At 45.5% G+C, this 27,125-nt stretch overlaps 3 protein-coding genes across 7 annotated transcripts in view; 1 reads left to right on the plus strand and 2 right to left on the minus strand.

Moving 5' to 3' along the window:
- LOC146821632 (uncharacterized) overlaps positions 1-15,841 on the minus strand; it is a 76,726-nt gene extending 60,885 nt beyond the window's left edge. For all 3 annotated transcript variants that reach the window (XM_085612684.1, XM_085612683.1, XM_085612682.1), the window contains exon 1: positions 15,798-15,841. The gene's annotated coding sequence lies outside the window, so the exon portion shown is untranslated. The remainder of the gene's footprint in view (positions 1-15,797) is intronic.
- The window catches only part of LOC146821633 (uncharacterized), a 76,726-nt gene extending 60,885 nt beyond the window's left edge, over positions 1-15,841 (minus strand). The window contains exons 1-3 of one of the 2 annotated variants that reach the window (XM_085612686.1): positions 15,798-15,841; positions 10,510-10,601; positions 2,934-3,168 (exon numbers count right to left, since the gene is read on the minus strand). In XM_085612686.1, coding sequence (XP_085468812.1) covers positions 2,963-3,154 — 192 coding nt within the window. In that variant the 5' untranslated portion in view covers positions 3,155-3,168; positions 10,510-10,601; positions 15,798-15,841 and the 3' untranslated portion in view covers positions 2,934-2,962. The remainder of the gene's footprint in view (positions 1-2,933; positions 3,169-10,509; positions 10,602-15,797) is intronic. The other variant, XM_085612685.1, reaches the window with a different exon arrangement.
- A 226-nt stretch (positions 15,842-16,067) lies between these two features.
- SLX4IP (SLX4 interacting protein) overlaps positions 16,068-27,125 on the plus strand; it is a 555,936-nt gene continuing 544,878 nt past the window's right edge. The window contains exon 1 of one of the 2 annotated variants that reach the window (XM_085612687.1): positions 16,068-16,265. The gene's annotated coding sequence lies outside the window, so the exon portion shown is untranslated. The remainder of the gene's footprint in view (positions 16,266-27,125) is intronic. The other variant, XM_085612688.1, reaches the window with a different exon arrangement.

Here is a 27,125-nt window from a genome sequence, read left to right on the forward strand (position 1 = left end):
AAACAATCAACCATTAGGTCATTTGCGGGAAAAGCGCCCAAAATCTGGAACTCCATTCCAGCAGACATCAGAACAAACCCGTCCTTTACAAAATTCAAAATGCACCTTAAAGCCCTCCTCCTCAACCGCTCCATCCCAAAGGGATAACTCCCGCCCCCACGCCAAACCCTATCCCCGTTACGCTTTGGCTCCGCACCAACAGATTCACCTCAGCCAAAACCGAGGTTCCCTCAGGTCCCTTGAACTACCTCAACTATGCATACAACAAGGACACCTCAAGACTCTTCTACTACCTCAAGAATACGCAGCACCCCTGGACTTCTGAACGTTTGTTTAATATTGCTTTATTAAGTATCTCTTATGAAACACTGTTGTAAAGCACCCCGATAACCTCGGGTCAGGGCAGCGCTATATAAAACTCCTAAAATAAAATAAAATACGGTAAGGAAGCAAGGATATAGGACAGTAGTTTATTAGGAAAAGTGGGTCGTCGTTTGATTTTTTTTTTTAAGCGTTACTACGAGGATTGCTTTAGAAGGGCCAGGGATGGTGCCTTGGCTGATAGATGAGTTAAGGAGGGATATAGTTGGATCTGGGAAGGCAGAGAACACTGTTTTTAATACTTTAGGGGGGCAAGTAGGGTAGGGAGATGCCAAATTAACTTTAGTCAACAAATCCAAAAAGCCATCTTACCCGATAGCTGGGAAGTCAGAGGGTAGTGGGGTTTCTGTCTTCTGGAAGTGTTACATTTGGAAGATATGATGCAGGGTATACTGCCTTTAATCAATTTGATTTTAATCAATAAAAAAAGTGTTAAGGACATTGCATAGATTCTGTGTAGGTAATACAGGCACAGTTACTCGGTCTGGGTTGGACAATTCTGAGACAATGCTGAAAATCTCCTTTCATTTATTCGCACAGTTAAGAATTTTGTTGGAGAAAAAGGGATAATGAGTTTCTTATATTCTTTAAGGAGATATGCATAGACTTTTTTTATCAGGCGAATAGTTGTTTCGCCATTTAAGTTGAGCATGCTGAAGATCAAGATTAGCCTATTTAAACTCTTCAGGAAGCCATTTAGACACATTGTGTCTAGACTGTTTAGCTTTATGGAGGGGTGCATGTGTGTAGCTGGATATGGTTAGCCATTTGGTAACTGCTTGTGCCGGTCTATGCAATTGGTTTGGTTGGGGAGGGTGCTGACCAGTGAGTTGCAGAAGGAGTTAAAATCCACTCAGGAGCAGTTTCTGGAAAAGATTTCAGGTCTTGAGTAGGTTTTAGGGTGATGTTGGCCAGTTAGTGAAACTTAGATGAGATGGTGGTTGACCCATGTACAAGGGGAAACCATGTGGTTAGAATGGGCTAGATTGGTGGACCAGACCTGGTTGAGATTGTGGGCCTTTGATATGGGTGGTTAAAAATACATGCTGTTCAAAATTAAGATTGCTGAGCAGGTCAATTAAGTCTGTGTGTATTTTCTCTCCAGTTTGCTAATTGGCACAGTAATTGGGGTCATCAATTAACAGTATTTCAGCATGGTTGATAACTATGTGGGCGATTGACTGAGAAGTTGTGGGCATTATTGCATGTATCCTGGGGTTCTGTACATAAGAGAACAGGTCAAGGGGGAGGTTGATGAATCAAGTTTGATCGGAAGGCTGTCAATAGCTGGGACACTAAGTGATACAATTCTGGTGAAACTAAGGTTTCTTTATTATTGCTGCTGCACCTCCACCTTTTTTGTCTTCAGGTTGGTTACTTTGAGGTATGTAGTATCCTGCTGGGAGAGCAGTTAAGATGTTCGGGGAGGAGTCAACAGTTAACCATGTCTTGGTCAAAAGTAGAATATTGGGGGATTCAGCGCAGAGTAAATTAAATATTTTGAGTTGTTGTTTGGCCATGGATCTAGTGTTGAGATAAGTAATTGTTGAGAAAAGGAATTGTGAGTTGGTTGATATGAACCTTAAATAGTTAGGTTTAGAGTTTGACTGGTGGCATGAAAATGGATTTAATAGGTTTAATCACGTCTGAGACTGAAATGTTATTGTTTAGTAGTCCTAAATTATGTAGCATCTGCAGAAGGGAGGGATCCGATTTATAACTTGCCGAGTGGAAGTATCTATGGTCCTCAGAAGAGTAGGTACATTTTTGGGTGGGCACAGACGAATTTGCCTTTGGCGCGCCCGCTGCATGCTTCCGCTGCACATCTGCGCCACTGCCACCATTAAGTGTCCAGGGTGCTCTAACAGGATCCTCCCGGTACGGCACTGATTGGTTCCCCCCTGGACTAATCAATGCACAGTAGCGTGGTAAATGCAATCAGGTGCGATGCGCTAGGAATACAATTTCATAAACATCAAAGCGCAGTTTTAAAAGTGTTAAAAATAAAGTTAAAGTGCAAATGCAATGATTACTTTATGGCAGCAGCCTTTAAAGCAGATTTTGACAAAGTGGCAGAGTTACATCGATGGCCGGCGCGTCTGCACCGCAGCCACCATTAGGTGTCCAGGGAGCTCTAACAGGCTCCTCCCGGTACGGCGACGATTGATTCCCCCATACCAATCAGTGCACAGTAGCGAGGTAGATGCAATAATGTGCGGTGCGCTAGGAATACAACTTCATGAACATCAAGTCGCAGTTTTATAAGTGTTTAAAACTAAGTTAAAGTGCAAACGCAATGATTACTTTATAATAGCAGCCTTAGCAGCAGATTTTGACAAAGCGGCAGTGTTACATCTGTGGCTGGAGTGTCTGTACATGCATACACCTTAAGGTAAATTGCATTCTTCAGAGTTACTTTTCTTTACTTAGTAAGACATGCCTTTCTATATTGATTTCAACAGTTTTCATATTGGTTTATTACACATTACACCCTTATTATGGTTTATTACAGTACACCATTATTTTGGCTCTATAAAAATAAGGTTACTTACCCGATATAAAGATCGATACTGTTCTATTGCTACTTGTTTTTCGTTTGTTCTTTGCCTTGCATTACATAAGTCACAATAGCAGGCTCTGTTATGACATTCTCTGTTTTGGGGTGGAAAAGTGGATTCCCTTTGATGTTATACCAGCCCCAATGCACAAGGCCGAGTCCAGTTCCCATAACAATCAAAACTTTATAGTTCTTCCAAATGTTTTTGAGGCCCATGTTCTAGATTCTACCTGCACAAAAGAAAATTAATTTTGGCTGTTTAACGAGATAAACATTAAAACACAATGGCAGCCTCGAACATGCAAAACATATTTAAATTAAAAACATGCCCTATGCTACTTTGAAAATCATAAAGTTAATTTCTCTCAAAAGAGACATACCTCATTGATAATAGTTCCGAGACACAATTTATTCACAGTTGCTAAGCTTAGTGAGCTAAGGACCTATTCTTCTGTGCCAGCACGACCAAGTGGTGGTGCCAAATCACTGCAAATTGCCTTTTATGGGTTTAAAGTGTACTCCAGCAAGTAAAAGCCAACTACGCTAGTGTTGCTCACCTCTACCTGCGTTTCAAAAATAAAATAGGAGTTATTTTGTAGGTTGGCATGCCTTCAAAATGACACGACTGCCATTGTGCTTTTTAGGTCTCGCCTGGCGAAGGCTGCGCGCCAGCGCAGTCTCGCTGGTGAGATTTAATGATATGGGTATTTTCTGTAAGGCATTAAGCCCCGCCCCTCTTTTCCATTGGCTGGCGTCACCGTTTATGCTAAACGGTTGCCAGCCATTGGAAAAGAGCTCCTTGTGACGTATTCGCTCTGCTTTTTCGGCCGTCCCACTTGGACGGCCTCGCCTGCTTTGCGTTCGTTGCAAAAGGTTTCTTATCTTTATGGGGCCAAACACATGGCCCCATAAAGACAAGAAACCTTTTAGCAGGCGAGAAAGCCGAGCAAATACGTCATGGACGTGGGCAGCTAATCCTGTAAAGTTATCAGCTCCCGTGACAATACCCATGATCCTCCTTTTTCCCAGTTGAACTTTTTTCTGTTTAAACCCAGAGGACGAGGAGTGTCTGGGCTGACAACCTGATGCCAAGCAGACTATTGTCAATAGTGGTTCTGTCTGTGTTATGTCTTGGGGGTGAAATCCGTAGCAGTGTTCGTTGCGACGTGTCTTCGCGTGCATGGTTTCCCCGTAGTCTATGGGGGTGAGGCGCGAGAATGTCTTTTCTTATGGTGAAACCTGGCGTGTAAAAGGGGGGTCTCCGGGGCCTGGCAGGCCTCATTGTTCTCTTTATCAGCTCTGTCAGAGGGGAGATAAGATTGGGAGAGCGCTGCATTCCCAGGCTTTTTGGTCTCACACACAGGGGACTAATGGGAAGGTGGAGCAATAGCACCCTCAGAGTGGGGAGGAAAGGGGCCTCGTGGGGGGCTGCGAGCTCGGGGCACGTGAAGGCCACCTCCTTCCACAGGTGCCGAGGAGGTCCTGGACGCCCCTGTGCTGTTAGCCAGGCCCAGGTGCAACAGGAGGGGGTGTTCTCATGCAAACACCACGGGGGCTTTAGAGCCTTCTCAGTGTGGGGTCAATGGGGTGGCCCATGTTATGAAGCCTGATAATGTCAGCGGGACGCTGTCGAACGGAGCCGCACCGTGCACAGAGGCGCTGACCGTTATTTCACGCGTTTTTTTAAATCATACAATAGAAACTTGTTACGTGTTTAATAAAGTTCAGGGAACTACTCATGGTGACGTCTGTTGAGGAAATCCCCAGTTTGACGTTCTATTATACAACATTCCATTGTAGTCTGCGGTCAGATATTGCATGTTTTCACAGCCATGGGGGTCTGACCAGCGACACGGACCCCCACTTGTTTCTCGATCCTGCCTCCGCCGCCCCCCTTGCTTATCTCAAGCCCATGCACCCTTCATGTTTACTCCTGGGATGCTGCTTTGTCTCGTGTGTCTGTCTGCGCTGTTCACTCGCACCCTATCCGATTAACAGAGCTCGGGGGATTAAGGCTCGGACAAACAGCGCAGTCCGTTGGCACTACTCGACGAGTCGGTGTGAGGCGCCCACGACACAAGGAGGAGCATCTATAAATGTAACGTGAGAAGTTTTAATGTATACTCGCGCCATTCCCCTTTTGATATGAAGTTATCTACCTTTTAAAGATATATTTCATTTTTTCATTGCCACGGGGCACTTGAGTCTCGCATTTTTCCGCAGAACAATTGTTCACAGATGAGTGACCCTCCTAGATGGTGGATGTGTCACACTTGTCACGCCAGTGGATCTGATGTTTGAGCAAGCCACTTGATTTAATTAAATTGTTGTTAATGGGTTTTGTCTCATGACACACCCTTGCCAGGAAAGCACATTCTTGGGGCAACTCCATTGAAGTAGAACATAGACATCCAGTGGTGATAGAGAAGACAAGAGGAGGTGGATAGAGTGTCCCCTCGCACAAGCGCACACTAGCATTTTTGAAGCCTTCGAAAACGCGTACGGAGACCGCTATGTCCTATCTATCAAATGAAGGTTTTTCGACTAGAAAACCTCCTAAGCAACACTCCAAACTCGCCTTCTCCCACAAAATAATTTCAAAGTTTTTATCATTCCCAGATGCTCCTAATCTGAGATTTGATTCTATTGTATCCTAATTTTTGTCCTAGCTTTGTTAGTTGCTGCTGTTTAAGGGCCAGTGCATGTAAGATTTCCATACTTCACTCTCTAATTCCTACCCAAAACAAGCATTGGCTTAGCCAATAGGTCTCGCTTTTGGGACCTTATAAGTATTTAGTTATGCAGCACAGTATCCTGGTTTTTGTTTTCTTTAGGCATGCTGCACAGCATAAGGGATGCTGTAAAGTATAATGGATGCTGTATAGTATGGCTAAAACCCACTGCCAAAGCCAATAGGTCACAAAGGTGAGACCTAATGGCTTTGCCAATGCTTGATAGAACCCAACATCTCCCCACACTTCAGAGCAGTTTTTTTGGTTTGTACACAGAGGTAAAGAGAAGGATACTCGTTAAGTCTGGCTGCAGAAAATGGGGAACTAATAGCACAATATTCACTAATGCGAGTAGCTTTCCCTAAAGGATACACCAAGTCCCTGTTCCTCCAGACCTACTAGAAAACTGAAAAAGCATTGCTAACTGTAAAAGGGGTGGCAGGCATTGATAAATAACACAGTCAAACAGATTAACAAAAAACAAAAATCAATTATCAGAGTGCAGTAGTTGCAATTAGGATCCATCCATAGTTGCAATTAGGGTTGCATCAATGAACATAACCAATATTTAAAATTATCCTACATACAGATGGCTGTAGAAATTTGATTGTGTCAACAAACACTAATAGGAAGTTATCCTGCAGGCTAATACTTTTCACATGCCACAGTAATCTTTGGATCAGTCTATGCTCATCTATAAGTGGGTGGTGTGTGCCTGTTGTGGCCCCAGATATCCATATCCCAGGGACAAGGTAAGCTGGTTGTAGGAGCTCTGGAGATCATTTTAATTTTAGGTAACTTCACTACAGGTAAATTGGTATTGTAGACCAGTGGTTCCCAAACTGTGGTCTGCGGACCTCCATGGGTCCATGACACATTCCCAGGGGGTCAGCAGGCAACAGTTTTAAAAGCACTGTAAAGTTCCTTGAATAATAAGCAGTTTTCAGTCAACAACAAAAAATGTCAAGATAACTCCAGTGATTAATGTACCGGCTGGAGAGAGATGGGAGTTTTTTTTTGCAGTGGCAGCTTTGATTTATTTAAGGTAGTGCAGATGGTTAATTTGCCTGCTGCAAAGAGCATGTACCACACACTTCAAAAAACAGTATTTTATGGACATAGCTCAGTGGGTTACTGCTTTTGTACCAGAAATTATTTTACTACTGTGCAGTTCATAAATTACAATAGTAATCTAGCCCAGTGAGCTGTGAACTGCCATCAAAAAGCTGCATGCAAACAGCATTGTACAAGTCAGTATGTTATGTTTTTCCCCAGTCTTACATTATCCTGATGCTACTTAATAAAGGTCTGAGTAGAAATACATTCTTGTTATTAAAGTCAAAGTTAACCACTGTGCTATGTTCTGAATCCAGAGTTTGTGTTTCTCCAGAGCAAGCATCCTTAAAAAACGCTTACCAGTATGGATGATATATGAATCTTACACCTTGTAGTCCCCTTTGCCTTAGGTAAAATTTGCTACACACAGTTTTAAACATGTATGATTCATTGTCTCTGTATATGTGTGATGTAAAGTGTTCTGACACCCAGTGAAGTAGATAAACAGGAAAGTCCTTTACAAATCTGTGTCTGAGGTAGCCCTTGTTAGACGATGACAGAGACCATTTAAGATAGGCAGTCAATGTATAGAGGCAAGATAGGATGAAATGTGAAAGAATTTGAGAAAGACAGAGGGCGAGATAAAAAGAGGGAGTTTTATGTGGTGTGCATATGAGTTGAAAGATAGTTATGCATGCCAAGGTAAAATGAGTTATATAAATCCAGTCACGAGATTATGGTACCCTGGACCAAGGCATTGAGCTAGAATGCAGGTAGTAGAGAAATGGACTTCCAGCTGACTTGCAATTTTTTTTAAAAACAGGTTGCGATGACCTTAATAATGTTGACTCATCAAAAATGATCCCAGATTGCAATTGTTAACCACAGGGATCTCAGAGAACATACAATTCGGTGTTTCGCCAATTGTCTGAAAAGGTGCTACCAGGGCTTCAAAAGATGAGAACTTCTATATTATCTAAGTTATGTCTTGATAAATTGTGTTTTATCCTCTGGGCGATTGCCACTGAGCAAGTTTAAATGGTTGTCTAAATGCAAGACCGATTATCTTGCATGCATGTTATTAATCTGTTCTCATCAGTATACACCAAGAAAAGGAACTTCTGAGATCGTACAACAAGATATTCTTAAATACAGCTACCAGGTTTGGCTATTTTAAATTGAATATGGCTAGGGTTAAGTCACATCCATCACACAGGTAGTACTCTCTAGAGCACTAAAGTTTAAAAGCTCAATTATGCTTCACAACATGCGGACAACAGAGATTTGGCCCGAGTAGGGGGAAATGGCAGAACAGCTGACTGGAGAAGTAATTACTACTCCGTGGTTACATTGTTTTTTTTAACCATTAAGTTTCTATTCTGGCTATTGCAATTGACCAGATATTGTTCCCCGGCGATACTGCATTTGGTGGGTCCATTTGCCGAGACGAGTATCTGGAGTTTTCTCCTGTATGAGCACCTGTCAGATCAGTCCCTCCACTTTTCAGGGGTCCTGTCTGTTGCCGGGGCAGACTAGATTTCCTGTGGCTGTACTACAGTGGCTGACACTGAGTGACTGGCTTCTCTCCTCTTTTAAAGCCCATGTGGCCTATCCACCACCTGCCTCTTCTGCACATATGTGGAGCGGCCCGGCAGCACTCACCATCATATGCTCTATGTTGAGCTGTTGCCTGTCTATGGCAGCGCTCCTAAAGCTGGGGATGTGTCACAGCAACTCATAGAGGTGACTGGGTCCTCTCCTCTTCCGATGCTCACAGGGCCAGTCCATCAACTGCCCTCATCTGCAATTCAGATGAGGCGCTCTCAATCAAGTGTTTGAAATCTGGCTACTACCTCGAACATGGAGGTTGTTCTGACAAAGAGGAAGTGCTGCTACTGAATGAGACACAAAACAGAGGGATGGCGCCCTGTCACTAACCAGTTCACTATCTGCCTAAAGCTGCATCTTGAGGGACAGATAAAGGTAAATAGCGAACAAGTTTTTGGAACAAATTGTCCATAAAATATTCTAAATACATAAAAAGTTACAGAATAAAACTAACTTAAAGCCCATCAGCCCCCCCTTATTGTAAGTCATCCTTAAAACTCTGTTTTAACAGAATGTAAAAACCGAGCAATTCCTAATACCACATCTCAATTACGCATTTCTGACAGCAACTCTACAGCCTTCATCCTTTGCACAGTTCTGCATTTAATAAACAAAGAACTTAATCTGGTTCGAAAGATAAAAACCCAGTATACAAGTATAAGCAACAAAGAGCATTTTACCATCGGGGGCAGGGACAAAGTTCATTATGATCCCGGACCATAGCCCAAAAGAAGCTGGATAAGTAGTTAGTATTGCATTCCACTCTTACCCTTAAAATGTTATTCTGCAGGCCATGATAAGGTGCCTGCGTCAGGTAGGGGGAAACTGTACTTATTTGTAAGAAATGCGAGGAAACGGCAAGAGGAGGGCAGAAGATGGGTATTTCGGAGCTTATTTTTTTGTTTCAGGAAAATTAATTCTCTCTTTATGGCAAAAGAGTGTAATAATACAAACTATAGATAATACAGAATCAATCACTGTCTGTGCCAAAAGATCAGTCTTGTAAATTTAGCAGATAGAGAAACATATAGTTAATGTACAATTCCTTCAATGAAGCAGCGACAGACTGCTTTCTAGGTACACAGACTGGTGTTTCCTGTACTTCAAGGGATTTTATTAAATGCACGTAGATAACCGACTGCACTTTGATTTTACAGTGCAATGCACTGCCATTGGCATGTTTAAAATGTATATTGGAGGTAAAAAATACACCTAATTCAGAGTTGTCTGCCAATCCAAAAATAATCTACAGTAAATATGTCAACAGATCTACATCCATGATGGCAGGTTTTGATATAGATTTTTAAAACCATTTATCCAGGCTGGCACTTAGACCCCCAACTCCTTACCTAAAAAAGGTCTGGACCTTCTGTGTCAAGAAGCCTCACAAGGACTCAGAAGAACGTGCCACGTATTTGCCATCACCGTTACTTCCTTCTTACAAGAATCGTTCAGATAATCGTCACAATTTAGGTTTAATGGCACATTCACTGGCACCAGCTGTTTGGATTCTGCCCTTGCTTACACACTAAACCTGCATCCATATAAGGAGTACCTTAATGTAACAATGACAAACAATATATAACTTTCTAGTACACCTAAGCCAGTTGTTTGTCTTGAATATTGCTAACTTTCAGGACCTAATCCCCAACGTCTCCTCCCTCATGGGAATATTCTGCACTTTTGGAAGGGTTCATCTCTTTCCTGTTGAAAGGATCAAAATTGGACCAGATGCCCCCAAGTCATCACCCTGCCCCCCCCCCCTCCCCCCATCTAGGTGAAACTGTACATAGAACCATTAGGAGTTCTGCTCTTTGAGCATGTCATCTTCATCTCCTAGTGTTATCAGCCAATGACTTGTGTTGCTTTATAACAAACACTCTTCAAAAACTGGATATTGACAATCTACTTAAGGCTGACCATCACCAAAACACATTTGTGCTAATGAACAACAACTTCCTGCAGCCCCAGTTCCAGCCCTGGCTTTTTCGAATACTGATGGATTCACTTCAACACTCTTCCACTGTGCATAACACTGGCTCTAATGAAAGTTGCCCTGATTGTAGTTGCATGCTTGATCACCAACTATCAGAAAATCAACCGCATGAGACTCGCCAAAAGAAAACTGCATCAATTTAAAAGCCCACTCAGAAATTTACAAGGCAACCTACTCACAAAATACAAGACAATTTCAAAGAAACTCCACATCCATAGTGTTCTTTGCACCACAAATAGATGGCCTCATGGAAGGCCCCCGATTCAGCAAGCTAAGAAAGAACAAAAATAAAACTTTACAAAGAGATCACTAAAACACTGAAAGTAATTTTCTATTCATGACAAAACTTCCTCCCACGCCCAGTAAAACATTTGAAGAAGGAACCCATCTTCATCTTTTCACCATTTATGCTCTCCGAGCATCCTACTGTCATCTTCATAAATTGAAAGAAAATATGTGCACTCTTTCAGGTAAATTAATGTCTGTGGATGCACTTTTTATGCCCATGACCCTGGCATTAAGCTCCTGGATCTATGTATGGTGCACCATTGCCCAAAATAAAATGAGGAGCGGTGGGCTAGGTGAGCAGCTCCTGTTTGACACAGGTGCATTGACAACGTTTGATACCATATCATGTAGATTCGGGTCACCTATGGATTTAATTCCAGTTAGAATCTCTTCCTTGCTGCATAAACATCTGGCTCCCTCTATCTGTACAATACTTAATCTTTCTATGAGAGAGGGCCAGCTTCCAACAGAGTGGAAGGCCGCACAAATAATCCCCATCCGAAAGAAGGCAAATGCCTCAATAGCGGATCTATCTAACTATCGCCCGATCTCTCCTTCGCCTCTTCTGAGTAAACTTTTAGAAAAACACATCAACAAACTGCTCTCAGAATATACTGAGTCCACTGGATGCCTCGGCCCTTCACAGTCTAGGTTCAGACCAATGTACAGCACAGAATCAGCACTGAATGCTGTCACAGACAATTTAAGACACTCCCTCGACAACGGCCAGGCAGTCCTGTTGGTGCTGCTGGATTGGTCAGCAGCTTTCAACGCGACATCCCATTCTATTTTGCTCAGGAAACTTAAATAGATCGAGATTTGTGGACAAGCCCTAATATGGTTCTTGTGCTTCCTAAGCCATGGGATACAGACTATCAATCTTGGACCCTTCCGCTCTTGAACTATGGAGCTTACCAAAGGAGTGTCACAGGGATCTTGCCTCAACCCCACCTTATTCAATATCTACGTGGCATCCCTGGCAAAACTACTTAGAAAACTTGGCTTCTCCCCAATTTCATATGCTGAGAATGCCCCTCTCTTACTATTGTTTGATCAAAATTCTAGGAATACTCAGTCTTATTTCTCAGAAGGTATGACAGCAATTGCTGCTTGGATGATGGAGAACTTTCTCCAGTTAAATACTGGGAAACTGAGATCATGCTTTTCAGTGACGCTCCTTTGCTATGGTCTCCAGAGTGGTGGCCACCAGAGTTGAGTGTTGCCCCTGCGACAGTGGTCAAGAACTTGGGCATCCGTCTAGACCAGAAACTTACGATGGAAGATCAGGTGGCAGCCACTGTAGGTTCCTGCTTCCATATGTTAAGCCTCCTGCGCAGAAAATTTCCTTTTCTTCCTCTCTCTGTGCGTAAAACACTTGTTCAGGCACTAGTGATAAGCCGCCTGGATTACTGTAATGCCCTCCTGATTGTGGCAAGCGATTCTTCACTAAACAGACTCCAGGTGGTACAAAACACTGCTGCCCGTCTCACCAGCCAGAACAGCCTACCTTCCCCTCTTACAAAATTTGCATTGGCTAACAATATGAAAGAGGGTTAGTTTTAAGATATGCTGCATTGTGCACAAAGCTTTGAATGGCAAAGGACCTGGTTATTTGACTGATGAACTCATCCGATACCAGCTAAATAGATCCCTCTCATCAGGAGAGAAATCCTTGCTGCTCCTCACTTCCCATTTTAAGCAATCTCCTATGGGCGGAAAAGCTTTCTTCTACTTAGCCCCCTACTATTGGAATCAACTTCCAATTAATCTTCATAAATGCTAAGAATATCTTTAGTTTAGAAAACTTCTTAAGACTAAGCTCTTCTGAGTTGCACCGACAGCTACACCTGCTACAGTGCGGAATTACCCTTTTTGGGGCTATTTGGGCGCTTTATATGTAAATAAAATAAATAGGTGAGAAACCACAGTGTTTAGAAGAATACATATTTATACACACACAAAATAAAATTCAAGTTCAACGTGAGACAGTGATTCATGAGATAAAGAGGTAACTCACTGAAAGTGCATGATACGCACCACTGTCTGTAAAGTGCAAGAGTCAGTGAGAGTTATAAGCGCAAAATGAATAAAATATAACATATATACAGCACACTATGCAAGAGTTAGTAAGAGGTAAGGCTGAAGTTGTGATAACTTGCAGCAAAAAAGCAGACGGAAGGATGGAGGAAAGCCAAAAGAAGATTATGGTGTGGACTATATAAAAAAGCAATTAATCAGAAGGATAATCAAATTAATTGTGAAAACTATTGGATTTTGAGACTGGTTCTGAAATGTGCTACTGATTAATGCTTTTTAGGTCATTCTGGTAGTGAATTTCCCTTGCTAATTGCTAGACTGAGTAATCTTTTACTCCCTATTGCTGAAAGACAAAAAAGCATAGGGTAGGCAAATCTCTATTTATGAATTTAAGCTCCCTCGACGTTTGAAGAATCAACATTTTGCCCACCAAATAATGAAGAAGTGCTAGGTTGCGAGTAAATCTGTATAGTAAACACAACCATTTGAAGTATGATCTACCTAAAGCCAGTGCAGCTTTCTTCTGAGTGCTAATTATCTAGATACTCTACTACCATCATAAGCTCTGACAGTAGGAGAAGATGATGAATTCTGGGCGCTTATTCCACATGGAAGGATGTCTTCGAAAACACGGGTCCCTTGTGCCTTCATTAAACACTACTGGTCAAGGAATGAGCCTGGTTTCTTAACCTTTGAGTTTCGCTCAATACATTGTTAGAAGCTGGGTAGGATTAATCCTGAACCAACAAAGTTCCTCACTGTTCCTCTAGCGCCAACCATGATTATTTTGGTCTCATCTTGGTTTATCTGTGGCCACTTATTAAGTATCCATGTTTTAATATATTCAAGAGATAGCAAGTTATATGGTTCAGGGGTGCCATTCAGTGAGATCATAACTGGAGCCTCATCTGAAACTAATTAGTATGTCAAACTACCACATAAAGTGATATCAATGGTTGGATGTAAATACTGAAAAAAGGGTTGAGGAGAGAGTAAATCACTGTAGCACATCACAGGAAGGGGGGAGAGAAACAAACCCAGGTTAAGAGATTGGTACACAAAGTAGAAGGGTACAGTTGATGGACCAACTGCACTACTTCGGAAAATGCAAAGCTCCTAATTTCTGTGTAGTTTAATAGTAGAATAGACAGATTTCCAAAGTTTACATTGAAAATATGTGATGCCCAAAGTTCTTGATATTTTACTGCTTAAACGTTTTTGATATAAATTTTGTCAAAAAGCAACTCAAGCCAACATGTGTTTCCTGGCCTATTAACTTGTCACTTTAGCAGCGAGAGTAGGAATTGCTCCAATATGTACAGCAAGATTTATCGGATAAAGTTGAAGAATACATTTAATTTGGGCTCCCAGTTATGGAATAATGTAATGTTCTTTATAGCTATCAAATTCGCATTCATATTGCAGTTCGGTTTTGAGAGTTTACATCCAATTTTTCAGCATGATAACCAGCATAGACAGGATCACAAGCAACTATCAGCGGAACGTTACCGGATACCAATACTGTGAGTTCTGATGAAGCAACAAATTAAGTAATAGTTCGGGAAACACGTGTTGAATTGAATTACTTGTTGTCAAACTTTATATCAAAAACTAAACAGTAAAATATCAAGTAGTCCGAGCATCACGTTCTTTCAATGTAAACTTCAGAAACCTGTCTAGTCCAGTGTCGATCATCGCAAGAGAAATTATAGGAACCAACTTGGGGGCATATCAACAACAACCGGCGATAATTATCTCTAAGCACACTTAGCGCTAGCATAATTATCGCCGGTTAGCGTGAATTTTTATCGCTGAGATAGCGTGCTATTAGCAACGCTTATCTCAATAGCGATAAAAATCCTCACGCTAACAGGCTAACGTGAGATTATCGCTGGAAACCCAGCGATAAGCTCACGTTACCTTGTTGATAGGGACAGGCAACATTAGCCATGATATCCTCCTTCCATAGGATATCATGGCTAAGTCAGAAAAATACCAGACGTAAAAAAGCAGCGTTAACCGCGGTTAGCGCTACTTTTTTTGTCTCTAACAGGGTTAGCGACATTCTTGATAATAGGAGAAATGTCACTTAGCGACATTTCTCCTATTATTTTACTCTGGAACGCCCTTGCATCTCATTAGAGATGCAAGGGGAAGCATAGAGTAAAAGGGTGCTAACATGCAAATTTGCATGTTAGCTCCCTGTTGTTGATAGGGCGCTAGTTTTATCTCTCCTTTTTTGGCTTTTAAAGCCAAAAAAGCAGAGATAAAGCCCTTGTTGATATGCCCCTAAGTGACTAGAAACTGCCCTTAATGTACCGCAGCCTTTGACATTTCTTTTAATAAAAATAAAAAAATAAAAGACAGCCACCCGATACTAAGCAATTTTTAGTAGAAAACTCTTTTTGGGGGGTTATCAGGGTCTGTTTCTAGCGTCAATCCGACCCTCCCTCTGGGTCTTCTCTAGCCCATTGAGTGACTCAGCTACCATGCCGTCTAAGAGGAGACATGCAGCAGCACAGCATAAGAGGGTAAGGAGCTGTAGCCCCACTTATTGGACTTCGCAATGTCCTAAGGCACGCAAGAAAGAGGTACACTACTAGTCATAACAAAACAGGCTGCCATGGAACGAGGCATACAGTGCGTCGCATAAGACGGCTGAAGGTCACGTACTGTGCTCTAAAGGTGACAGGCGGACGCCTAGGGATTCCGGAGTGCAGAACTGACACTGTGAAAGGTGCCCTGACATGTTCTCAAGATGTCGGGCAAGGGAGAGGATATCGCGTTAGGACCAGAGCTACCAACTTCGAACCTGGTGAACCAGGTACAAGTCTCGGCATTGGTTCAAAATCCTGTTATTCTGGCCAAATCGCTGAACCTCCCCGTACCTTAAGGAAAATATGAGGGGCCGTATGTGATGTAGCTAGTGCTTATTATGTAAAGCGCTCCAATACCTTCGGTTGAAGTTCACGCTATATAAAACTGCCCCCCAAAAATATTGAAAAATAAAAGTGCGAGGGAAGCGGCATGGCTGCAAAGAGACGCAAAGTCTCCATAATCACTGTGAGTGTATTTGGCTGTAGTGTGCTCCCAATTAAAGAATTAATTTGTGATGATCATCAGTACTGTCGGGCTCACCCACCTTACTGCCAGTACACCACCGCTCCTGCCTCCATTCTGTATAGTGATTGCCCCGGTGAAATCACGTGTGGATTCGCCAATCGGAAACATAAAAACAAGCGTAACGTCCTTTGGAAAAACAGACCGAAACACTCATGTGCTGGCACAAATGTCCGAAACAAGTTACCACCTACATAATAATCACGAATGACTACAAAACAGCGTACTGAAGATAAGAATTAATATTTAACAGAATTATCCGGACTTTTTTTTTTATAAACTAAAGTTTCCTGTTATTTCCACGCATAAGAATTAAAATGGAAAGATTGTGCTGTGGGAATTTCTGACCTTGAGAATAACTTCCAAAGCAACGATGTTTCCTGAAGTTCGTCACGTGACCTGACCAGTGCGAGCCGCCTAAATCCAAAAGACTACCGATGAAGCAGCACCAAGCGCGGAGAGAAACTTGGGAACAGAGAGCTCTTCCTGGGTAGGTTTATTTAGTTGTAGTTTTGTGTAGCGCGGACTAGCCCCGGGTGCACCAGAGCTCTGTACAGTAGATACAATACAATAGAATAGAGACAACACAATTAAGCACATGATTTTAACACGTTCAGAGAGAGAAGTATAGATAGTTAACCCAAATGACGATCGAGAGTTCTCTAGGCAACTTTCAGGTCCTTTTGAAGTGATAAGGGTCAAGCAGAGGCTCTGAGGGAGAGTGTTCCAGACTTGTGGCACTTCCAGGGAAAAATTGGGGCATGTAACGTTCCCTCTTAAAGGGAATGGGGTTCATGCATAGCTGCCAAGTTTTCAGATTGCTTATGCGTGAGATATCCATGCTTTTAGTATACATGTGTGTGACAAAATAAGCTACACTTTATCAAGAGTAGAAATGAGCAATGAAATCCATATGGAGAGCTAAATATCACAAATTACCACCTTTTGGGCAATTCGAAGCACTAACCTGGCAACATTGTCCATTTTTAACACCATTAACAGCCAATCAGAAGTAGCCTGACCCACCCAATGTAGCCCTAGTCAACTGACAGGATCAGAAGCAACCAGGGGCGCCCAGTGTGTTGGAACCCTGCACACTTCTAGCAGATCTACTCCTCCTGCTCAATGCACTCTAACCCGCCTTATCTCCATCAGAGCCATCCCAGCCAGCTGAATTCCATTCTAGTTTCATTCGTATCCGCCAGAACCAGGGCGGCCTTGCCCAGTCTATTCTTGAACATTTAACCCTGAACAGAACCGGCCTGGCCCTGCCCAGTTCCATCTGGTAGCCCTTCCCCAGTAAGATCCAGTCAGCCCTGCCCGGTGCATTCAAACACTATAGGCTGTCCGGTTTTAGTTTTAAACTTATAATAACTGATAAAACCCCACTGAAAGGGAAATAGCCCTCACCAGTGTAAACATATAAACACTGAAAAAACACTTCACAACCACAAAATAAATGCCATTCAAAGAAAGGAAAAGAAGAGTGAAAGAGTCATTTTTAGGTCTCGCCTAGGCAGCGCGCATACGTTGCTCTAGGAAGGCCTTTAGCCATTGGTCTGCTCCTTTTCAAGCACACTCGTGCTGGCATCCACCTTGTGGGAGCGAGCAGCGGCGCGCGTGGTAATAGAAAACATATGGCTCTCGTGCGCCGCTGCTCGCTCCTGCAAGGCGGATGCCAGCACAAGCATGAGTTAATTTGCCTTCTCTTTCGCGGCCGCGGGGCCGCGCCACGCTTCCTCACGCTTGAGTGCCAGCCATGCATCAATTTAAACGTGTAGCTACTGCCACATTTCTGGGGCAATAATTAGCGTGCCCGTGGAGTATGTGAGTGATCGGTAGGGGTGTTTGGACCGTAAAGCTGTGTTTTACATGGTGACCTGATGGAGTATTTTTCAACTCATCCCCTAACCTTTGATCTCTCTTGTTCCTATCCATCCTTGTTACCCGGCCCCTGACCTCAGTCATATGCACGACTCCGCCCCCGAGCCATTATGCCCCCTCTGCTCCCCCCGGACTGGTCGCTTTCGGGCCTGAGACTCCAGGAGCACCGGGCCCATGGGAGGGGCAACGCGCTTGCGCCGGCCCAATGAAACTACACTGACGCCAAGCTTAGTCCGCACTGCACAATTCATCAGAACTACTTAAGAGTCGACACTAGACTACTAGTGACCATTTGCGCTTCATGAGCTGTAGACATCTTGAAGTCAGGCAAGACTTTGGGAGTGAAAGAGCCCTACTAGAATACTGTACTCAAATCAACAGTCGCTACCTTTCATAGTAAAAGTAAAATCGGCCTACAGAAATGCACTTGTGTTTGCATTTTTCAAGGTTATACATGCAATCGGTAAAATATCCAATAGAGCTTTAAAAACAACGGTGGTCTTTATCATTTCCAGAGAGCCACACACATTTGCCAGTCTCGTTCAAGTCAGTTCATACTGCAAGCAGTCTTTTAAATGTGCCTTACCCGTCTACAGTCAGTTTCTCACATTTTTAGTTTGATTCCTCTTCCTCGCACATCTGTTTGTAGTCTGTTTTTTATTTCCAATGAACTCCTCCCCTTCAGTGTGTCGTGGTAGATAGCAGCTTATCATCAGAGTGGGTATTCGTAACGATTTGGTGCGGGCTGTCAGAGCGACTTCACGGGTGTCCTTAATAGCAGCCATGGCGGTACTGATGTGTAGGGGAGTGCAGGTGAGGCACTGCGGTGTAAGGAGTGTGTTAGCCCAGCTGCTGGACCCTTTGCATCGAGAGCTCTCTTTTGCAGTTTTATATAGTGTAGGAAGGTGAATATCTGACTATGGTTACCCCTAAATTTTTGCCTAGTATCTAGCTGGTTTTTCGACTTAGTTGGCCTGAGATCCTGCCATTCAGGGTCTCAGCCTCGCTGTTCTCTCTTTAAAATGGACTCCATGTACCCTAGGTACATACCCAATTGGTTGGATCACCCTGTGAGCCCCTGTACCAGTGTACACTAGGTACCCAGGGCATTGGTGTATCTAAGGCCTACCAGGGGCTGAAGCATGTATTGTGCCACCCCTGGCCTGGCCTAACAAATTTGACACAACTGGCTGGTCACTCAGCTGGGGTAAGTTGGTGTAACCACCTCTTACTTAGGTGTAGTATACCTATACCGAACCTTAAATGGGACACATGTTAACCTATAAGTCACTCCTATGGCAGGCCTTAACAATCCTGAAGGCAGAGTGCTTGGTTCCATGTGAGATGGTGCTCTGGCATGATCTGAGCCTGTCTGCAGTGGTCGGAACCACTTCCTTCTACTGTTTCCAGATATCGTCATACCATATACTCTTAAGTGCATTATGAACCTCGCGGTTAAATGCTATCTTTGGTTTGGCTTTATCAAAACATGTCGAGTAAGGTGTCATACGAATTGGAATACTAACCCCTCGCCAATTCTGGCGACGGGGTTAGCATTCCACCCTTCTAGAGGGACACGACATGTACAGTACCTGAAACCCGGGTAAAATCAGACATAGCCTCAGCTCCACAAAATGGATGCTGCCACCACAGACACAAGTCTGCCCTCCTGCTGCTGGGAGTCCTTCCAGCTTGGGAGGTGTGGACAAAGGGTTTCCTGCCAGGGGAGGTGTGTGCACCACCCCAGACAGGAGTTTGTGTATTGGTCAGGTAGGGCTTCAATAGAACCAGACATGCCTGAGGCTCACAAGGAGCCTCGGTGCATATGCCAGTTCAAACCGGTCCTGGGGCACACCAGCCCTGGACCTGGGGCGAGCTGGACAAAGGATTGGGGGTGTAACCACCCCCCTTCCTGGTCCCACCCTTAGGGAGGGACCTAGCAGGTAGTCCGGCCCCTAGAATCCGAATAAAGGTAGGAGCTGTGTCCTAAGACTTTAGACATCCTGGAATCAACTTAACTACAAGAAGAAGACGGGAACTTCGACGCTCTGCCGCACAGAGGACTGAAGCCAATCTCCCCTGTGGTCAGGGAGTGACCACCTTGCTAACGCAAGCACCATCCAGCGAATCAACGTCTGCTTTGCCGCCGCCTCCCGCCGGAGCCCAAGCCCAGAGACTGACAAGACCTGGACCTCCAGACCTCTCACCGCCCGATCCACAGTCCCTGAAAAAGAGAGACCCGTGGAGGCACCGAGACACGTGGAGCTAGCCATCTTGAAAAGACTACGACAAGCTGCAAGCACAACAACCGAGGCTCCCTCCAAGTTGTGCTTTGGGATCTGAGAAGCCCAACACCCGAGCAGCATCTGCACCAAAGGTGAGCCCTCCAGCATCTCCACGATCTGCGTGGGGCCCTTCTGCATTTTGCCACTCGACGCGCCTAACCGGTTGCTGGCCCGCTGGCTAGTGGCCATCTTGGCGACGAACTTCAAGAACTACACCGCTGGTCTGGTTGCTCCAGACTGGCCCTTGCTCCTCTCCAAAGGAGCAATCCCTCTGACCTTGCTGGTCAGAACCATCAGCTTATTTTTTTTCCCACAACAATTGCTTTTGCCAAGGCTTGTTTGCTGTGATCAAGTCGCCGACAGCGAGAGCCTGCGTGGGACAGCTCGTGTACCGACTCCTGGACGTCGTCGACCTTCAGGGACCACGTGGCTGCAGAGACAAGCTGCACCTTTCCTCCTGTTTGCACCCGACATCGCCTGGTACCCACCTGGTGCCACGCTGGTCACTGGCTAGTGACTGTGAACACTGTCCCCTCTGCTTACAGGTCTTCTACAACTCCGATCCACTCTTGGATCCACCGCATCTCTTCTGGACCGACCGCCTGCAGCATCTTTGTCTTCAGGCTCCATTGAACAGATAGAAGAAACCCGACGCACTTCGAGACCTATGTACCCGCTTCCTGTGGGTGAGGTAAAGCTGGCACTCCGGTGCCCAAGTGTAGAGTATCATCTCTAGTGTCTGTGTTTCCAATCTTGAGTTCATAGTCCATCCGGAAGATCCTTTTTGCAGTAACTTTGTAACTTTTACGCACCCATTGAAAACCTATGGGAGCCCGCGTGTGACTATTTGCTCTGCACACGCAACCCGTGGACCTCCTGGTCACTAACTAAAGTTAGCTCCTTGTAGGCCCAGCGATTCTAGAGGCCCTAGGCCTTTTCCCTTTTCTGTTCGTGGTACTTATACCACTATTTTAGTATATGGTTCGAGTGGCCACCAGGGCCTATCCATATAAAGTGCAACTTCTGTGTATTCTAACGTATTCTTGTTTAACGATTTGTGCTCCTGTGCTCATAAAGAGTCTAGGGGATACTTTGAGAAATAAATACATATATATTTTCAATATATATCTGTGTGGTGTCCTTTCATTGGTATAAAGGGGGGTTACATTTGGTAAAACAGCCTGCTTAACACGCTTCACGAGTTTAGCCTCAAAGACTGCTTAGCCTACGCTACCATTAGGGCAGCTAGTCCGAAAAGGTTGACTTACAACCACACCATAAGGGTTGCTTGGCATGGTACAAGGTGGTCACTTTAACTAGTGAACATCATATACCAGGCCAACTTCTCACATTGGTGAGCAGCGGTTGGATTTGAGCTTGCTGTGTTTTACCATTGTAATCTCTTGGTTACCAATTGAAAGATCACATAGGTACCTGTAGGTACATATAAAACAAGATTAGATATACTTAAGTTCTACTGAACTTAGTGTTGTAGAGCAAAGGGAGTAGCACACCCTGACTACAACTACTAGATAGGTTTAGTAGGTAAACCCAAGTGTAGGTAGATTGCAACACATCCACCCACACTTAAGAGCAATGGCTGGGGCAGAGGGGTCCAATGTACCCATCTCTGTTGAGAGTGACCCCCAGAGGGCACCATCCATCTTTGCTACCCTAAATCAAAATGAGCTCAGGCAGTTGGCAAATATCAGGGGCCTTAAACAGCCCAAGAATCCTACTTCTGCTGAACTCAGAGAGCTTTTACAGGCTGATGAAGATCAGAAAGCTCTCAGGAAAGCCTCCCAGTTAGGCCCCTTAGGGACTGGAACAGGAGGCCCCCCTTCTGAAAATGCTACTGAGGTACCCCTTTCCAATAGTCACCCCTTAGATGAGATTCATACTACAGAGGATGAAAGTGAGAAGGGTACTGATACAGAAGGTAGTGAGGATGAAGGGAGAACTAGCCCAGTGCCAAGTGTTATACGTGGCCCAGCTAACTTAAGGCTACTGGGGACTGACAATGGGATCACCCCATTGGATCTCCCTAGTGGACTTAACCAGGGGCTTGGGAGGCAAAGGAATCACTCAGGTGAATCTAATGCTTCTCATGCCTCTAGAGGCTCTCAAGGTCACTCCAGGAGAAGGATGACCACCCCTCAGAGGAGGGAGCATGAGGCCAGAATGCAGGAAGCTCAGCTGAGAATCAGGAAACAGGAGCTAGAAGTAGCTCTGATGGAAGAGAAACTGAGTAAGGCTAGGCAACCTAAAGAGAGTGGGTATATACCCACTGGTGGCAGCATTGTCCCTAAGGACAAGGATAGGGTCTTTGACAATAGGAACCTGTCCAAGGTTGTGCCCCCCTACAAAAGTGGGGATGACATCCACAAATGGATGACTGCTCTTGAGAGAGCCTGCAAAGTGCAGCAGGTTCCTGAAGACCAGTGGGCAGCAATCCTCTGGCTCTCCTTTGAAGGAAGAGGCAGAGACAGACTCCTCACTGTTAGAGAGGAGGATGTCAGAAACTACAGAGCCCTGAAGAGTGTCCTGGTTGATGGGTTAGGCTTAACCACTGAATAGTACAGGTTAATGTTCAGAGATACCCAGAAGACACAGACTCAGGACTGGTCTGAATATGTTGAATGTGCCACTAAGGCTTTGGAGGGTTGGTTGCTGGGAAGTAAGGTATCTGATTATACAGGATTGTACAATTTGATGATGAGAGAACAGATTTTAAGTAACTGTCAAAACCAGCTCCTCCATCATCACCTGGTAGACTCAGATTTGACCTCTCCCCAAGAATTGGGAAAGAGGGCAGATAAATGGGTCAGGACCAGGATCAGGCCTAAGAATCAGGGTGGTGACCAAAAGAAAGATACCACCAAACCTCAAGAGAAGGGTGGGGATAAAGCAAAAGAGAAATCTTCCTCAGGGCCCCAAAACTCCACACAGGGTGGTGGGTCCCAAGCTCCCTCCTCTACCACAGGTAAAAAGCCTTACTGCCATGAATGTAAAATTCCTGGGCATTGGAAAACTGACAGCAGTTGCCCAAAGGCTAAGAACAAGACTGTTCCTCCAATTACTCCTGTCACACCACCTATTACTGTCAGCAGTAATCCCCCAGGTGGTGGGAGTGCCCCCAGAAATTTGGGTGGGTTTACTTGGGGAACACAGGTGGACCCTGGCTTAGCCAATTCCCCTACAACAGATACTCTTGTCTGTGATGGTGGCATGGGGTTTGCCAACTTCACTGCCTGTCCCAACACTTTGGGTAGGTACAGACAGGAGCCCTACATCAATGGTACAAAAGCTGAGGCCTACAGAGACACTGGAGCTAGCATCACTATGGTGGCCCATTGGCTAGTTCCCTCTGAGCAGCTTTTGCCTGGTTGCTCCTTCCAGGTAACTAACATTGATGGCAAACAGAACAGTCATCCCATGGCAGAGGTGTGTCTCAGCTGGGGAGGTGTCACTGGCCCTAAAAGGGTGGCAGTGTCCCCAACCCTGCCTGTAGACTGCTTACTGGGGAATGACTTAGAACTCTCAGCTTGGGCTGGAGTTGAACAACACACCCATTCTAGAATGGTAGGCCTTTCAAAAAAGGGTAGTGGGGTTGTGCCAATCACAACCCCTGTCTAAATAGATTTCCTCCCTGAAAAGGTTGGAAGGGCAGTGGTAGCCACAGCCCAGGCACAGACAGACTTCCCTGTAGAGACTGACAGAGCTGTGACAGTCACAGCTCAAACCCAAACTGAGTGCCTCCCTGAAAAGGTTGGCAGGACTGTAATGGTCTCAGCCTATACTCAGACTGACATAGGTGTAGTGAAGCCTGAAACAATGGATCACTCCACACAAACAGAGAGTAGTGGGGAGGAAGAAAAGTCTCCCTCTCCCCAGACATTAGGAAAAGGTCAGCCTCCTCAGGGATCTGACCCCACCCCTTGTGAAGGAACTGCCCCAGAGGTAGCCAGGCCTGGCCTGGCAGAGCCTCTGATGTCAGTGGATCTTTCCAAGGTGGGACCCAGTCTGGTGCAGGTAGCCTGCCTCTCTCTACCCTGCCTCAGTCAGCCCAGGGCTGCAGAGGTCAGGGAGGCCAGTGGACCCCAAGAGGGCCCCTGTCCACAAGAACCCCCCCATCAAAAGAATGAGGATTGCCTGGCTAGTAGTCCTAGCCAGGTGATGGGTAAAAACATTCCTGAGGGATCTCCTTTACAGGTAGTTAGGGACCTCCCCCAGAGGGATTCTGTTGGGCACAGGCAAACATGGGACCTTAGGACCCCAGACCTGACCTGTCCCTCCAGTAAGCCCACAAAAGGGACCCAGCCTCCAGCTTTAGGTAGCCAGAGGCTGACCCTGAGAGCACAGTGCAACTCAGCTAAGGAAAGAAAGGCATCCATGGTGGAAGATGATTGGAGGAAGCTGAGGCCTCACTTTGAGGACACTCACTTCAGTACTCCATCTCAACACCAGCCTTTTACTTTGCCAAGACACACCAAAGGTAGAAACTCCCTATGGCGGAGACCCTCTGATACCCATAGGGTGAGGGATTGCTTAGTGGACCATGAGACAGGGGGTAACCATGCCAGTGCTGGTTCTTCCTTATATGGCCACTTAGGCGATATAGGCTTACCTGGGCAAGGTCAGCCTTATCTCCCTTCGTTTGGGGGGGGGGTTGTGTAGGAAGGTGAATATCTGACTATGGTTACCCCCAAATTTTTGCCTAGTATCTAGCTGGTTTTTCGACTTAGTTGGCCTGAGATCCTGTCATTCAGGGTCTCAGCCTAGCTGTTCTCTCTTTAAAATGGACTCCATGTACCCTAGGTACATACCCAATTGGTTGGATCACCCTGTGAGCCCCTGTACCAGTGTACACTAGGTACCCAGGGCATTGGTGTATCTAAGGCCTACCAGGGGCTGAAGCATGTATTGTGCCACCCCTGGCCTGGCCTAACAAATTTGACACAACTGGCTGGTCACTCAGCTGGGGTAAGTTGGTGTAACCACCTCTTACTTAGGTGTAGTATACCTATACCTAACCTTAAATGGGGCACATGTTAACCTATAAGTCACTCCTATGGCAGGCCTTAACAATCCTGAAGGCAGAGTGCTTGGTTCCATGTGAGATGGTGCTCTGGCATGAGCTGAGCCTGTCTGCAGTGGTCGGAACCACTTCCTTTTACTGTTTCCAGATATCGTCATACCATATACTCTTAAGTGCATTATGAACCTCGCGGTTAAATGCTATCTTTGGTTTGGCTTTATCAAAACATGTCGAGTAAGGTGTCATACGAATTGGAATACTAACCCCTCGCCAATTCTGGCGACGGGGTTAGCATTCCACCCTTCTAGAGGGACACGACATGTACAGTACCTGAAACCCGGGTAAAATCAGACATAGCCTCAGCTCCACAAAATGGATGCTGCCACCACAGACACAAGTCTGCCCTCCTGCTGCTGGGAGTCCTTCCAGCTTGGGAGGTGTGGACAAAGGGTTTACTGCCAGGGGAGGTGCGTGCACCACCCCAGACAGGATTTTGTGTATTGGTCAGGTAGGGCTTCAATAGAACCAGACATGCCTGAGGCTCACAAGGAGCCTCGGTGCATATGCCAGTTCAAACTGGTCCTGGGGCACACCAGCCCTGGACCTGGGGCGAGCTGGACAAAGGATTGGGGGTGTAACCACCCCCCTTCCTGGTCCCACCCTTAGGGAGGGACCTAGCAGGTAGTCCGGCCCCTAGAATCCGAATAAAGGTAGGAGCTGTGTCCTAAGACTTTAGACATCCTGGAATCAACTTAACTACAAGAAGAAGACGGGAACTTCGACGCTCTGCCGCACAGAGGACTGAAGCCAATCTCCCCTGTGGTCAGGGAGTGACCACCTTGCTAACGCAAGCACCATCCAGCGAATCAACGTCTGCTTTGCCGCCGCCTCCCGCCGGAGCCCGAGCCCAGAGACTGACAAGACCTGGACCTCCAGACCTCTCACCGCCCGATCCACAGTCCCTGAAAAAGAGAGACCCGTGGAGGCACTGAGACACGTGGAGCCAGCCATCTTGAAAAGACTACGACAAGCTGCAAGCGCAACAACCGAGGCTCCCTCCAAGTTGTGCTTTGGGATCTGAGAAGCCCAACACCCGAGCAGCATCTGCACCAAAGGTGAGCCCTCCAGCATCTCCACGATCTGCGTGGGGCCCTTCTGCATTTTGCCACTCGACGCGCCTAACCGGTTGCTGGCCCGCTGGCTAGTGGCCATCTTGGCGACGAACTTCAAGAACTACACCGCTGGTCTGGTTGCTCCAGACTGGCCCTTGCTCCTCTCCAAAGGAGCAATCCCTCTGACCTTGCTGGTCAGAACCATCAGCTTATTTTTTTTCCCACAACAATTGCTTTTGCCAAAGCTTGTTTGCTTCGATCAAGTCGCCGACACCGCCGACAGCGAGAGCCTGCGTGGGACAGCTCGTGTACCGACTCCTGGACGTCGTCGACCTTCAGGGACCACGTGGCTGCAGAGACAAGCTGCACCTTTCCTCCTGTTTGCACCCGACATCGCCTGGTACCCACCTGGTGCCACGCTGGTCACTGGCTAGTGACTGTGAACACTGTCCCCTCTGCTTACAGGTCTTCTACAACTCCGATCCACTCTTGGATCCACCGCATCTCTTCTGGACCGACCGCCTGCAGCATCTTTGTCTTCAGGCTCCATTGAACAGATAGAAGAAACCCGACGCACTTCGAGACCTATGCACCTGCTTCCTGTGGGTGAGGTAAAGCTGGCACTCCGGTGCCCAAGTGTAGAGTATCGTCTCTAGTGTCTGTGTTTCCAATCTTGAGTTCATAGTCCATCCGGAAGATCCTTTTTGCAGTAACTTTGTAACTTTTACGCACCCATTGAAAACCTATGGGAGCCCGCGTGTGACTATTTGCTCTGCACACGCAACCCGTGGACCTCCTGGTCACTAACTAAAGTTAGCTCCTTGTAGGCCCAGCGATTCTAGAGGCCCTAGGCCTTTTCCCTTTTCTGTTCGTGGTACTTATACCACTATTTTAGTATATGGTTCGAGTGGCCACCAGGGCCTATCCATATAAAGTGCAACTTCTGTGTATTCTAACGTATTCTTGTTTAACGATTTGTGCTCCTGTGCTCATAAAGAGTCTAGGGGATACTTTGAGAAATAAATACATAT

Source organism: Triturus cristatus, chromosome 6, assembly GCF_964204655.1.
Source record: "Triturus cristatus chromosome 6, aTriCri1.1, whole genome shotgun sequence".
NCBI classification, from domain to species: domain Eukaryota; kingdom Metazoa; phylum Chordata; class Amphibia; order Caudata; family Salamandridae; genus Triturus; species Triturus cristatus.